Source organism: Phyllostomus discolor, chromosome 5, assembly GCF_004126475.2.
Source record: "Phyllostomus discolor isolate MPI-MPIP mPhyDis1 chromosome 5, mPhyDis1.pri.v3, whole genome shotgun sequence".
NCBI lineage: Eukaryota > Metazoa > Chordata > Mammalia > Chiroptera > Phyllostomidae > Phyllostomus > Phyllostomus discolor.
In genome coordinates, this window is record NC_040907.2 from 12,859,503 (window position 1) to 12,875,079 (window position 15,577).

Sequence of the window (15,577 nt, forward strand, 5' to 3'; positions counted from 1 at the left end):
GAGTGAGGAGAAGCATTATTTGCAAAGTCTCTCACAAGATACTTATCAACTATCAAGGTAAAGACAGTAACTCGACAGTAGAAAGACCTACAGACACCAAGTGAACCAAGCAGTCCCGGTAATCATAACCACGTCAGCATCATGCACTTCTTGATACGATGCACTGAGAAGGAATTCTTTTTGGTACACTTAGCATGAGCAAATATCAAGCAAGCCCAAACTGAGGGGCATTCTATACAATAACTAATTCATACCTTTGAAGACACAGAAGTCACAACAGATAAGGAAAGACTGAGGAACAACTGTAACTAAAGGAGACTAAGGAGAAATAATAACTAAATGCAATGTGGGATCCTGGAACAGAAATAGAAATAGGACAGTGGAATAATTGATAAACATCTTAATAAGGTCTATAATTCAGTTGATAATATTGTATCTATGTTAATTTCCTGTTCTTGATAACTGTACTATGATTATGGGAAGATTTAACATTAGAGAATGGAGGTGAGGGCTTAAAGGGAACTCTTCGTACTATTTTGACAGCTTACCTATAAGTCTAAAATTAATTCAAATAAAGTTTTTTTTAAAGAGGGCTGACAGTACTTTGCTCCTATTTAGTTCACATGCTAAACTCAAAGACCTTTATTACTACAAGATCAAACATAAATTGTTTGACTAAGGGTTATAAAACGCTTTAATGACTCACAAGGCATTTAATAACATATGTAGAAAATAGCATAAAGATTCCTAACTTTCACGCTGGCTGGTGTGGCTCAGGGAACTGAGTGCCAGCCTACTTAACCAAAGAGCCGCTGGTTTGATTCCCTGTCAGGGCACAGACCTGGGTTGCAGGCCAGGTCCCCAGCAGAAGGCATGCAAGAGGCATCTACACATTGATATTTCTCTCCCTGTTTCTCTCACCCTTCCCCTCTGTCTAAAAATAAATAAATAAAATCTTAAAAAAAAAAAAAGACTCCTAGCTTTCTAAGCTATAAAATGATTCCCAGTTACAGAGTGACCATATAATATACCGTCCAAACCAGGACTGTAACAGAAGGGGACCTAAGGTCACCCCACTAATAAGTCAGAGTGGTCACTGTTACTAAAGACCTCAAAATCAGTTTGGGCTGCCATAAACCTGATGCTTAGGCAAGTCATTTCCACCTCCCTCAGTCTTGGGAACAAATGCTCCTGGGAGAGGGGCCAGAGAAAAGGACCAAGAGTTCCCCCAAGCAGACTATGTAAAGGGGAAATAAGCTAAAGCACACCTACATGCTTGGATTTTTTTATTATGATTTTTTTAAAAGGTCTAGAATGAAATCACCGACTTACCTAACATGTACCACATTCAAGTACACTCACCCAGTCACAACATAAAAGGTAATGAACTAAGGTCAAGTACATTGCTGCCTACTTTTGAAATAGCAGTTACCTCATGAAACTGGGCTGGTCCCAAATTCTTATCTTTCTGAAAAAGATCAACAATGTAATTTTGAGAGTATCAGCTGAATATAACAGCCTCAAAAATACTCAACAATATTAATCAGGTATTTGATGTCATTAAAATTCTACAAAGGTTAATTAAGACCTACTTCCTTTGCATATTTAGCAAAAGCTAAGCTAAAGATATGCATAATTTATAAAACAAAAAAGATAAAATCTATAAAAATCAGCAACCACATTCCCAAACTATAATATTTCCAGTCATTTGAAGAGGCTTTTGTGTGTGTGGAAAATCCTCAACCAAAGCAAATAAACCCTATTTTTTATTAGATGTGAAAGGTTATAAAAAGATTCTTCTTTAATGTGGTCTTTTCCTAAAGAGCAAAAAGAATCCTGTTAGACAGAGGTTAGCAGTATTTCCTGATTTTGCTCCTTTATAATAATACATTAGAATAGCCCAAGGGTATAACCTAATAAATAAAAAATCAAATTTCACTTGTAAATTATATAAATGCCTTGGGACAAAACTAACACTCTATATGAAATACAATAATCCAAGAATTTGTAACTTGTTCACAATTTCAGTTCTTTACAGGACAGCAAAATAGTCACATGCCCACAGTTTATTTTTTACAAAGTTATCATTGCCTAACAGGAATTTAGCTTAATAAGAGAAGTAGTCAAAATCTCTTTTGAGGGGCTCTCAGGTTTTCTAGGCATTATGCAAAAGGTAGAAATGGTCAAAGTCCATTTGTTCAGTACACTGTATTTTATATACAGCACGCCTCACTCCGTCTCAAGCAGTGAACGGACTGTAAAATCTTACACACAGTTCTGTGACACCATTCCAACTCTCCCAATCTTTCCTGTTCCTTATTTCAACTTGCACGACTCAACCAAATAAAATCTTCAAAAATACTGTTTTTATCACAACAGTTTTCCAATAAAAAACAAAACAAAAGAAATGCAATTGATTTTTGACAAGATGTCATGATAGCTCAGTATAAGGAAATAATCTTTCCAGTAAAAGGTACTGAAATAACTGGATATCCACATACAAAAGAATAAACCTGAACCCCTTCTTCACACCATGCACAAAAATTAACGTTAAATGGATCAAAGAGCTAAACATAAGAGCTAAAATTATAAAACTCTTAGAAGAAAACAAAGGAGTAAAATTCACAACCTTCGGTTAGGTAAAGCCTTCTTAGAAAAAATACAGAAGCACAAGTGACAAAAGAAAAAACATAAATTAGACTTTATCAAAACTAAAAACTTGTGCTTCGAAGAACTCTATCAAGTGAAAACAGCCCTGGCTGGCGTAGCTCAGTGGATTGAGCGCGGGCTGGGAACCAAAGTGTCCCAGGTTTGATTCCCAGCCAGGGTACATGCCTGGGTTGCAGGCCATGACCCCCAGCAACCACACATTGATGTGTGTGTGTCTCTCTCTCCCTCCCTCCCTCTCTCTCTCTCTCTCTCTCCCCCCTTCCCTTCCCTCTCTAAAAATAAATAAATAAAATCTTTAAAAAAAATAAGAAAGAAAGTGAAAACACAACCCACTGAATGGGAGAAAATACTTGCAAATGTTGTTATCTGAGAAGAGACTTGTATCCAGAATCTATAAAGAACTCTTACAACTCAGTAACAAAACAAAACAAAACAAAAAAGCATTAAAAATTGGGCAAAGGATTTAACCAGACATTTCTCCAAAGATAAATGGCCAGTAAGTACCCAAGAAGATGCTCAACATCACTAGCCATCAAGGAAAAGCCAATCAAAACCACAGTCAGATACCACTTCACACCCACTAGGATGGCCTATAAGCAAAGACAGGTAACACGTGTTAGAACCCTCATGAAATGCTGCTAGAAATGAAAAAATAGTGGCAGTCACTATGAAAAACAGCTTGGTAATTCCTCAAAATGTTAAACACAAGTTACCTCATAAAACCCAGCAACCACACTCCTAGGTACATACCCAAGAGAAAGAAAACACATATCCACACAAAAACGTTCATAATTATTTGTAACAGCCAAAAGTTGAAACAACCTAAATGTCCACAAACTGATGAATGAAAAAAGAAAATGCGATACTTGGAATGCTATACAACGCTTAACGGAAAAAGTAGTACAAAAAAACATTATAACAGATAAACCTTGAAAACATTATGTAAAGTGAGAGAAACCAGTCACAAAAGACTACATATTATTCCATTTATATGAAATGTTCAGAACAGACAAATCTTTGGAGGCAGAAAGTAGATTACTACTTTCTACAACAGAGAGAACTAGGGGGAAATGAGAAGTCTAATAGGTTTCTTTTGGGAATGATGAAATGTTCTAAAATTAACTGTGGTGATAGCTACACAATTCTCTGAATATACTCAAAAACACTACATTTATACCCTCTAAATGGGTGAGTTGTTTGGTATGGGAATTATACATCAACAGAGCTGTTTAAAAATGTAATGGCTTGAAGTCTACCATTCTCTTCTTATATTCACTCAAAACCCTCTACAACCAGGACCCATTATCTTGAGTGTTCTGCCACAAGAATCCTCCACTCCAAGTACATGGATCAGAATCCTTACAACTCTGCACGTACCATGCATATTTCATGACCCACTCCCACAATCCACTCCCCTCCGCCTTCCAAACTCTAGTCTTAAACTTAATTCCTCTCTCAGTTCAAATTGTTTCTTATATGCCATTTTCTACAAAAATAAAAAATAAAAGGAGTCATCTACCTCACTTTTTTTTTATTTACTTTTAGAGAGAGGAGAAGGGAGGGAAAAAGAGAGTGTGAGAAACATCAATGTGTGGTTGCCTTTCACGCACCTCCTACTGAAGACCTGGCCCGCAACCCAGGCATGTGCCCTAGACTGGGAATCGAACCAACGACCCTTAGGTTCACAGGCCAGCACTCAATCCACTGAGCCACAACAGCCAGGACTCCCTCATTCTTCCTCTCTTACATCCCCAGTTCTACCTTTAAGGTTCAGTCCTTTCCATTCTCAATGTAAAAATACTGTATTCTACAAATATATTAGTAATGGAAGGCAACTAGACTTTGGGTGGTGGGTACCCAATAAAGCAGCAATTTTCAACCTTTTCCTCCTTATGGTACATATATACTAATTACTCAAATTCTGTGGCACACCAAAAAATATATTTTGCCAATATGACAAAAAAAAATAGGTATAATTTGTCCTCGCTGATGTGGCTCAGCTGGCACATCATGCCGTACACCAAAAGGTTGGGGGTTCAATTTCCAGTCAGGGCACACTGTGGGTTCAATCTAGTCAGGGAGCCTATGAGAGGCAACCAACTGATGTTTGTTTCTCTCTCTCTCTCTCAAAATCAATAAACGTTTTTAAAATTTTTTAAAGTGTAATTTTGATTCATTCACACCAGCTAGCTATTAGTTGTGTTGGCTGTTGTCATGTTTTATATATGACAGTCTAAGGGAAGAAGAGGTCGATGCATGTTTTAAAACTTCTTGCAGTATACCAGTTGAAGATCACTGCAACAGAGTACACAAATGTCAAACTATTATGCTGCACACCTGAAATTTACATAATGTTATTAACCAATGTTACCCCAATAAATTTAGTTTTAAAAAAAAATACTGTATTCTGGCTCAAAACTGGCTTACTTTCCAATGCCACCTAGTTTCACCCCCCTTGTCATTCCAAAATTGTTTGTTTCCATACTTCAACCCTGTTTTCCTAACCCCACATGAATCCCTTATGGTTTTTTCCACCTCCTTCAAGCACTCCGTGTAACACCAAAACTCCTGGAAAACCAAATAAAGAAATCAAGGAGGTATCACATATGTATACAATTCATAACTAACAAATACTACCCTGGCCACCAGTCTTTTTTTTTTTTTTAATTTGGTATACTTGAATATATAGATGAAGACAGATTCAAAGTGGTAATATAAAAAAAAAAATACATAACTGTAAAGGAAGAAAAAAACCTGTGAGGTCACATCGAGTTTCAATATAAATAATGCAAAACATTACAGGCACAATAACTCAAAAATGTTTAACTTATCAATAAAGATTTGAGCCCTTCTCTTTCTAATGGGCATCATAACTTCTGAACTACAAGCCAAAGGTAAATGAGTATCCTCAAGAAAACCTTTACAAAGGAACAAAAATAGTTCATTCCAAACTGATGAAGAATAAAACTATTCAAAGGTGGCTTTTGCTGGCAGGTAGTTAAGTAACAATGTAAGATACAAAACTGGCCTGGCTGGTGTGGCTAGTGGATTGAGCACCAGCCTACGAACGAAAAGGTCACCGGTTGGATTCCCAGACAGGGCACACGCGTCTGGGCTGCAGGCCAGGTCCCCAGGTGGGGGCATGTGAAAGGCAACAACCCAATATATACTGTATCTCTTGCACATCTATGTTTCTCTCCTTCTCTTTCTCCCTCCCTTCCCCTCTCTCTAGAAATAAATAAAATCTTTTTTAAAAGATACAAAACCATATATGCAATTTGACAGCAAGCTATGTTACAAAAAAAGACAGAATTTTAAGTTCAGCCCTGGCTGGCGTAGCTCAGTGGATTAAGCTCGGGCTGCGTACCAAAGCATCGCAGGTTCAATTCCTAGTCAGGGCACATGCCTGGGTTGCGGGCCACGTGAGAGGCAACCACACATTAATGTTTCTCTATCTTTCTCCCTCCCTTCCCCTCTCTAGAAATAAATAAATAAATCTTTAAAAAAAAATCAAGTCCAGCCCTGGCTGGTGTAGCTCAGTGGACTGAGCGTGAGCCTGAGAACCAAAGTATCACTGGTTCGATTCCAACTCAGGGCACATGACTGGGTTTCGGGCCAGGTCCCCAGTAGCAGATGTATAAGAGGCAACCACGCATTGAGTTTCTTTCCTTCTCTTTCTCCTTTCCTTCCCCTCTCTCTAAAAATAAATACATAAAACCTTAAAAAAAAGGACAGGAAAAACTACATCAAAGTGTTAACAGTGATCATTATCTCTATGTACTAAAATTATGGATGATATTTTTTTTTACTTTTCTGAATTTTTTAAAATACTGTATTTATTTTTTTTAGAGAGGGAAGGGAGGGAGAAAGAGAGGGAGGGAAACATCAATGTGTGGTTGCCTCTCACACACACCCCCCCACTGGGGACCCAGCCCACAACCAAAGTATGTGCCCTAGACTGGGAATTGAACCAGCAACCCCTTGATTCACAGGCCAGTGCTCAACCACTGAGCCACATCAGCCAGGGCTACTTGTCTGAATTTTTTAATTTTTCTGATTTAATTATGTTACTCTTATAATCACAAGTTTTTAATAGTTACATTTGACTATAACGTTTTCTCTTTGGCCCTTATACCAATCCTAATCCTCAGTATCCATACTTTAAGTGCAACTCAGCCACTTTAGATGGCTTTATAAACAGAGTCACACTATTCCATCTCAAAGGAAATCATGGAACTATTTTCAACTCAATGACACATTAATACAAAACAATTTTAGGGCAGCCTCGAGTGCTAAAACTGAGCTGTAATGCCCTCTATATTCACCCATAAACTTATATTAAAACTGATCCCCAGAGTCTAACTTAATCAACATTTCATTCAACAAATATTTAAACTCTCTACTATCTGCCAAGCATTGTTCTAAGTGCTAGCAATTTATTTTTTTAAAGATTTTATTTACTTATTATTAGAGAGGGGAAGGAAGGGAGAAAGAGAGAGAGAAACCTCAATGTGTGGTTGCCCCTCAAGCAACACCTACTGGGGACCTGGCCCGAAACCCAGGCACGTGCCCTGACTGGGAATCAAATCAGCGACCCCTTGGTTCACAGGCCGGCGCTGACTCCACTGAGCCACACCAGCCAGGGCGGTGCTGGCAATTTAATAGTGAACAAAACTGACAAAAATCTCTGCCTTCATGGAGTTTACATTCTGCTGACAAAATGCAGTGTCTCGTTAAGTGTCAGGGAACACACACACTGGGCTTGAAAAAGTACAAAACAACTGCTAGTTAATACAGGTCATAAAAACTAACAAATTTCAAATGCACTTAAAATAGTTTAATCTATCTCAAATTCCAACTGAGGCTACAGGAGAGTGAAAAACTTCTGGTTGGCAGCAAGCCCAAGACCTAGGAGCCATTTGAGAATTCAAAAGTAGCTTGGAATCCTGCAGTATTTCATCGATGCAAATCTCAGCTGCAGTTTATACACTGCTTGAAGTCATAGGCCTGGCCAATAATCAGGAATAGTTATTTTCATATTATATCTGTTCGAAGTGTTATTCCTAAAGCAGAATTAGACGGTGTCTCATCACAGTTTATCCTAGAACTTGATTTCCCTCATACCTCATAATGAACTAACCGTATCATCATCACCCAGAGTGGGCCGGCATCTGACCATGGCAACCTTATTTTAGGGTTTCAAACCATCCCTCCAAAGACTACAAAATCTTCCCTACTAACGTTTAAAGTCATAGAGATGCTCTAATCTGTTTGGCTGAATCTAGCATTAGTAAGCCAAAAGTCAGAGGCTTCTTTTGAAAGCAAGTTCCCTCAGCACCTAAAAACAATGCTTAGCAGACAGTAGAAAGTCTGTAAATATTTGTTGAATGAAATGTTAAGTGAGCACGCTTCCAATATCAGTAAGTCACCACAGGAAAGTGTCACTGACCATCAGACAGACTAAGAAACAACAGGTCGTCATAAACCCTTCCCATCTGCTTGCAGGAAGAAAACAAACCTCAAACTACAATCTTCAGAATCATATGCCATTATAATTCAAGAGTGTCACCTGATAAACAGGTCTAACCCCTTCATTTTAGAGAAGGGAAAACTGATACCCTGAACAGTTATGTGACTTGTCCCAGATGACACATCTATTAGAATGGAAGAGCCAAGCTCAAATCCAGATTTCTTGTTTACTCCAAATCAGGCACACTTCTCGGTACACAAGCTAAATCTACTTGTATTTCAAGGCTAGCAGGTACACTTTCCAAGCTGGTCTAACACCAGAAAGCCAGGGGAGCAGTATGAGATTCTGATGTGTATCTTCTCATATTCCAATTCTTCAGGTTATAATGGAGAAGGGATTCTGAATTTATAGCAACTATGTTGATTACCACGTTCTCTTGTAACTCCTCCAGCTTCTCTGCTTCTACTAAAAACCTGAAAAAGACTGCCATCCATTTGCTAAAGTTCTATGAAGTGGCAACAGCAATGACATTGGGGAAAAGTCAGCTGGAAAGAGAAAGCTACGTAAACCTCAGGTAATTCTTACTCATCCTTCTAACTGGCTCTGAAGTTAACTTCTTCTAGGAAGCCCAAATTCCTCCTTCCCCCAGAGCAAGCTCTTAAAGCAGAGTTACCATTGCACTTGCCTCATGGTTTTCTGTCAGCTTATCTGTCTGGACCAAGTTCTTTGAGGGCCAAGGCTTTATCTTAGCTTTTCAACCCTACACCTAGCACTTGGTCTGGCACATAGTAGATGCTGAATAAATGAATAAACTTTAAAAATTGCCACTTATATTGAAGTCCCAATGTAAATGGCTAAAATGTGGCAATACTATTTATGAGTTAAAACAGTTTCCAAACATATATTCAGCAGTATCCCTTTTGTAAAAATCTTATCAGCAACCCAGCATGGAGAAACAACATACCAGCAGTTTAAATTCTTAGCTTGACAGAACATACCGTACCTTCCTTTGATGACGAAAGCCTAGGACAAGGAGTAGCAGCAGCAAAGGCAACAGCCCACATGGCTCAGCCATCGGAACAACTTTTTTCCTTCTTTACCTCCATCTCACAAAGGTCTCTCTCTTTGCTAAAAAAAAAAGGATCTGCTCTCTAGGAGCAAAGATCCACCTTTGTTAATGGTGGGGCTTAGGAGTAGAGGGACTGCTGGTCATTGCATGAGCTACAGAGTTCTACCTGCTAGTTAATGTTATTTTGCTGGAGACCTTAACTTCTGAACGAGCAAAAACATGCACTAAACCAAGTGTAGCAGGCCTACTCCTATGCTTTAAAGCTCAGTAAAGATAACCTACTTGCCTAGCACTATGTAGCTATAAACTAATTAAAATACAGTACAGAATCACTGCATTCTAGATTACTCCACAGCGCTTCTTACCTGGATTACAGACCTTGCCCTAGCTATGGAATATGGGAAAGTATCCTTCCTCCCATTCCCGTATGCAGACTTGGTAAGGAGTAGCGTGCTACCGTATAAGGCAGTCATAGCACAGTCTGAACTGCAGACCACCACTTATTAGATAGACAACATTGGGAACGTTACTTGACTTCTGTTTCTTCATCTGTAAAACACAGTACCTACATCATTAGGGTTCTTCTGAGAATTAAAATCATGCATGTATGGCTCCTAGAACAGTAGGCACTCATTAAATGCATGCTATTATTAATATTATTCAAATTTAGCTTTAGTAAAGAGGCAAAAGAAGAAAGCAAACATTACCGGCTTCAGTCTATAAAATAAAACTGAAAAACCAACACAGAAAGCATTTTTAAAAATTATAATACCGAAACAAGGGAGGAGAAATATTTATTGTTAATATATCCGTATCTAAGACAAAATAGCTAAGGACACAGGTCACTTTCAGATTGCCACAGGCCTTCACCAAATTTAGTTCCTTCCAATAACCCACTGCCCTCATTTTCTTAAGCCAAACTGACTGCCCCAAAACAGTAACTAGACTCCCCAGAAGTGTCAGCAGTCCTGAGAGAAATTACACTCTGGAGTCTTTTCATATAAATAGAGAGAACACTGTGTGTTCATAACAGACTACAAAATTGTTCTATTAAGTCAGAACTATTTGGGGCACCTGAAGTCAAACTCATTTATCTTTACTGATCTGTGAGTGAGCAATTTCCATCTAAAGGGCTAAGCTTTTAACAGAGTGGAGGTGCGCGTGTGCACACACACACACAAACTAAAAATGTAAAAGATTTTCTGTGCATGGACAGTTTTCTGTGGAGAGGGTCTACAGGTTTTCACCAAAATATCAAACTTGCTTGTTACCCAGAGAAGGTTAAGAATCATTCTTAAGATTCTCAACAGAGCCTCCTGGAAACTCAGACTAGGAAGTGGGGTGAGCATACTTCAAGGCAAGTATTCTATAGTGCCCATGTTATAAACTATTCACATTGGATCATGTGATGAAAACTCTAAGCACATTTCTCCCTCGCCATTAGCACTTTTCATAGCAGTGTGTAGTCTTTCACCCCCACCACCCCTGCCCACCCTCCACCAGCCTCAACCCCTTGCCTCTATGCGAAGGCCTCTCTACCTGAAATGGCCTCGTGCGCCTGCCATGCAATACTGATGTCTGCCTTAGGCAGGTTCCAGTTTAAATTCAAATCCATTATCACTGACACTTCCCTTCATTTATGATTTGTCACTTGAACACTCAGTACAAATAACGGACACCTTGTCAAGTGAACCCCCTTCTAGTATTCTGACAAATTTAAAACACTAGCTGAACTTACTAATTCAACTCGAACACAACTGCACCCATGTATTTTGAGGAACTGGAGATTCAATCAAGCCACAGAAAGAGCAACTCCAGCTGTGTACTGCAGTCTTGATGCTTCTATGTACAAGGGGGGGGGCCCAAAATCCCAGAATTATGTATGAAAAACTGTGTATTTACTCTTACATGTTCAAACTTCAGTCACCTCCAAAGTGCTCTCCATCTGATGCAACTACGTTTTTAACACTGCTCATGACAGTTTTTGAACTCGTCAATTCTGACGCCTTTCAGTGTTTCTGGCCGTTTTTTTTGTTTCACCTCTTCCACACAGGCAAAAACGTTTCCCTCTGAGGACTTTTTTCATCCAGGGAAACAAAAGTTGCTCAGGGCAAGATCAGGTGGAATAGGGAGGGTGGGGACACAGAGGACATGCTGGTTTGGTCAAAACTGCTGAACACTCAGCGTGGTGTGGGCAGGTGCGCTTGTAATCGCCCATCATGAAATGGGCAAGGCATCCAGTCCTTCAAAAAAACTCACTGAAGCTGAACGCAGCCTCTGACAACAACGCCAGCTGGTGCACTGATACAGGTGGGTTCCTAGGACACTCACCTAGCAGGGGAAGCCTGTACTATAAGGGGCCGGCCCTGCAATAGATAATTCCATGTTTTCCTGAGTCCGTCCTCATATATCAACTTATCACAAATATCCACTATTGTCAAATACAAATTCCCACACCCTCTCAGGGTCGGGTGGAAAAGCAAAATTGTTCTTTTTCAGTTCATTTTCAATCAAATGCCCATTACCACTGGTAACATTTCACCATTAGTATGTTCTAATGAAATCTGTAACTCTTTCCACTTACTATACAAACTTCTAGATTTAGCAATTGCAACCTTCCAGTGTGCAAAGCCAAGAGAAGATAACAGGGTTGTGGAATACATCAAGAAGAAAATTAATTTTAGCTTCAATGACATGAGGCAAAGTAAAAACTTCAAGTCCCGTAAAATCAAGTATCCAATATTACCACAATAGATTTAGATTGTCTCCATTGGAAATTACATATTAAATTTATCCTCTTTAACAAACTGTTGCAGTATAAGCAACTACTTTTATAATGCAACCAACTCAGAGCTATTATTAAGTCCTTCCTTTTTGAAATGCTACTTGAAACGGGATAAGTCACAGCTTAGTGTCCTGAAAGATGCCACCAAATCACCAAGCTCTGCCATATTCAGCACTGCAGACCTTTTCACCACTCTCCACATCGACACCACATACCATGGGCTTCCTTTCATCTGTTTAATTGCCCAGGCAGCTCAAGATGCTGCTGAGGAGTAATTTACCTCGGTAGCACTGTATAGAAACTTACAACCCTAACCAACTAAGGGCAATCAAGACAAAAAATGACAAATGAGAAAGGAATTTAAACTCACAAGGCATTAAGTTTAGATATAAGTTCAAGAGATCTAGCAGTGAACTCCACCTTCAAGTAGTCAAATTAGGCAACCTTCCCCCTGCCCCCACGGGAAAGCAACTAAGGATACTGATCAAAACTAACAGGTTTTCCATGAGCGACACGAAGGTATCAGCACTAAGCAGTCTCACCAGAGAACAATTCCTAACTGAACAGAACCATGCCAGGATAAAAACATTATGAAATCAGTACACACATCACACTGGAATGGAATTAATCTTTCCTCTGAGCCACACTGCCTGGACTGAAAGCAATGCGGACGAACAATATTGAAATAAGAGAAAATGCACTTGACAGAAACCAAAAGAATGACCTGAAACGAGACTCCAGAAGGAAGATAAGTTTCACTTCTCGAAGGGATCCATACAGACGAGAATCCGATACACTGAAATCATCTGTGACCTCACAGCAGTCAGGTTTCTTCTCTGCTGCAACGCTCCCCTCGCTCCAAAAGTTGAAACCCACGATGACAGGCACAAGCACAGCGCCCGTGCCATCCAACGATTCCTTACTGGTTTACCCAAGGGCAGCGGGTGGGGGGTCAGGGAAGGAGTAACCTTTCTAAACCTCCGCGCAATTCACGGACTCGACATTTCACCTTCACCGGCCCGTTTCTGCCTAAAGCACCTCGTCACCAAAGCTTTGCAATCACAGCTGTCCAAAACGCTACAACCGAGCAAACAACATGAAATCGGGCACCGTCACCACGAGACGAGACTGCGCGCCCGCCCGGAGCCCCGTTCACCTCTAGACCTCAGGCGCACGGAAAGTACACTGAAACCCTTTAAAATTCTCAGCAGGACGCACGCCCCCCAAGAAGCGAGACTTTTGGGGGCGAAGGGTAATGTCAGTTAACTTCCTCTTCCTTTGAAAAGGTCAAAGACAGGGAAGTGTCCGGTGTAACATTTCCTCCTTAGATCACGTTCCACCACAAACCACATCACAACTCCCCCAATCGCCAACAAAATTAGCCAGAGGGAAGGCTTTCCGTACATTTTCGCCGTAGATTTAAAATCCAACTTACCTCGGAAACGAGCTGATTAGTTTGAGAGAGGAAATTTACCCATAAAGTTTAATATGTATTAACAATAACAATGAGGGCAGCCCACCCCAGCCGCTGCAGGGGGAGCCGAAGGGAGCCCAGGAGGGTGTAGCCCTCCTGGGCAGAGCCCAGCCTTTGCCCGCAGGCTGGGGTCCCAGGCACCAGCAAATCCTGCCCCTGATCAAGGGGTGGGGGGGACTTCAGGGGAGGAGGTGGGAGGGGGAAGGACCCCCCAGCTCCAGAAGGGAATGGCTGCAGAGGCGAGGCCGAGCGGAGCTAGTTCTCACAGTATTGCAGAAGGTTCCGGGGTCCCCCGCCGTGCTGCTGCCAGGGCACCCCAAAAGCTCCGGCCAAGCCCGGCGCAGGGGATCGAGGAGCAGCCCCTTTTCCCTGGCTGGGCTGTAAGGCCGGCAGGAGGGTCTGGGGGGCGGGGTGGGGGGCCACAGGCCCCTGCTCTACGGCGAAGAGAGCCGCAGGGCCCGCAGGAAAGTGAAAAGGATACTGTTGGGGCGCCTGGGTCTGGAGGGCCCTGATGTTCGGGTGAGGAGGGGCCGCTACCGCCGCCGCCGCTGCCGCCGCCGCCGCTGCCGCCGCCGCCGGGTGAGGAGGCGGTACCGCTGCCGCCGCCGCCGCTCCGGTGCCGGGTCCGGTTCCTGCTGCAGCCGCTGAGCCTGATTTCAGAGCCGGTTTCTGCGGTAAACTCATGGCAAAGCGAAGCCACCAACCCCCCCAGAGCGGGACCGGGCGCGCCGGGGTGCAGGGGCCGGGGGCAGCGGGGGGGGCGGGATGGGGGCAAACCCAGGAAGGCGGCGGGAGCAGGGGTTCGCGGGGAGGCTGGGAGGAGGTAGAGGAGAGGGCCGGGGCCGGTCACACACGCCCGCCGCCGCCGTCGCCGCCGCCGCTGCCGCCGCCGGCAGCAGCAGCCGCCCCGCGGGCCAGCACCACCGGCTGCCGGTCTCCGTGACAACGCGACCCCAGGGGGGGGGCCGGACCCGGCGGGGGCAGGAGGCGGAGAGACCGGACCTTTCACGGCAATATCCTCATGGGCCGGCGGCGGGGGATCTTTATCCCCCTCCCCGGGGGAAGCGGCGCCCTCCTCGGTAGCGGGGCTCAGGCGATGCCGGCGGATTTTCTTCACTCAACGAGCAGAGCATCCAACATGGCGCTACGGCCGCCTCCAGCAGTCCGACAGGACGGCCGCTCGGCAAACTTCGGATCTTTTCGGAGTGGCTCGGAAGGCCGAGAGTGGGAAGCACCTTCGGCTCTTTCCGGAGACTCCTCGGGGTCGGGATTCTTCGTAAACACTCGGGGGCGTCTTCGGCCACCGTTCGGGAGCGCTCTGGTGCAGACTCGCTTCCTCGGGAAAGATCGGCGAAGGCTGATTCCGAGGCTTGCTGCGGCGAGGGGTCCGGGGCGGAGGGAGAGACCAAAGGCGAGGTCTGGTCTGGGAGGGTCCTCCCGTGCCGCCCAGCTTCGAAGAACAATGGTAACGGCCCTGGAGCCAGAGCCCTGCCCGCAGGGGCGGGAGCCTTGAGCTGGAAACCTGGGTTACGGTGGAAGGAACCTCCTAACTAGAGTGAAAGCGCTGGTTAGGAACCTGCCGTGTGCTCCCCCTATTAGTATAACAAATAGCACTCGCTGGCCCCTTAATTACGCAGTTCACGTCCATTGTGTGGGCATTTCGCCCACGTATACATTCAGAGAGGAAGGTGGAAGGAGGCGCCCCATTTCTCCAGCACACTGAGGCTGTGACTGGCCCAAGGTCACCAGGCCGCGAAAGGAAAGCCAAGCCTGGGTCTGAATTCCCAGGATGGGAATTTTTTCATCTGGATGAACCTCACCATCTGACAAGTTGCCTGACCTAATCTGACACACCTTACTAATCAGCAGCCTTTATCGAGGTTCCTGCGGACAGATTCTTCTTCCAAAGCCTGCCCCAACTAGAGCATCCCGTGACCAGCGGCCAACTCCCCAGTCAGTGTGCTATGTCAGTGTTACATTTGTTGATAACCTCCTTTTCTTCCCCGCTGGACCAGCCAAGACCACCCCCCCCCCCCCCCCCCCCCCCCCCACACTCCCCTCCCAGCAGGGCCTTTGTTCCGGTACTGGAGCATTGAGTGGAAAGGAACC

The 15,577-nt window shown here is 43.3% G+C and overlaps 2 protein-coding genes across 28 annotated transcripts in view; both read right to left on the bottom strand.

Moving 5' to 3' along the window:
• The window catches only part of EIF4G3 (eukaryotic translation initiation factor 4 gamma 3), a 294,941-nt gene extending 280,480 nt beyond the window's left edge, over positions 1–14,461 (bottom strand). For 13 of the 27 annotated variants that reach the window (XM_036025459.1, XM_036025453.1, XM_036025452.1 and 10 more), the window contains exon 1: positions 13,950–14,250. In XM_036025459.1, the coding sequence (XP_035881352.1) occupies positions 13,950–14,152 (203 nt within the window). In that variant the 5' untranslated portion in view covers positions 14,153–14,250. Of the gene's footprint in view, positions 1–13,429; positions 13,449–13,949 lie in introns of those variants that run through there. The other 14 variants (XM_036025450.1, XM_036025440.1, XM_036025463.1 and 11 more) reach the window with 6 other exon arrangements.
• LOC118500491 (zinc finger CCCH domain-containing protein 20-like) lies at positions 13,976–15,116 on the bottom strand. The gene is made up of 3 exons (XM_036025116.1): positions 15,102–15,116; positions 14,471–15,018; positions 13,976–14,118 (listed from the first exon to the last, which is right to left on the bottom strand). The coding sequence occupies exons 1-2, from the start codon at positions 15,114–15,116 to the stop codon at positions 14,512–14,514; spliced, it is 522 nt and encodes a 173-aa protein (XP_035881009.1). The 3' UTR covers positions 13,976–14,118; positions 14,471–14,511.
• Positions 15,117–15,577: the final 461 nt, after the last annotated feature.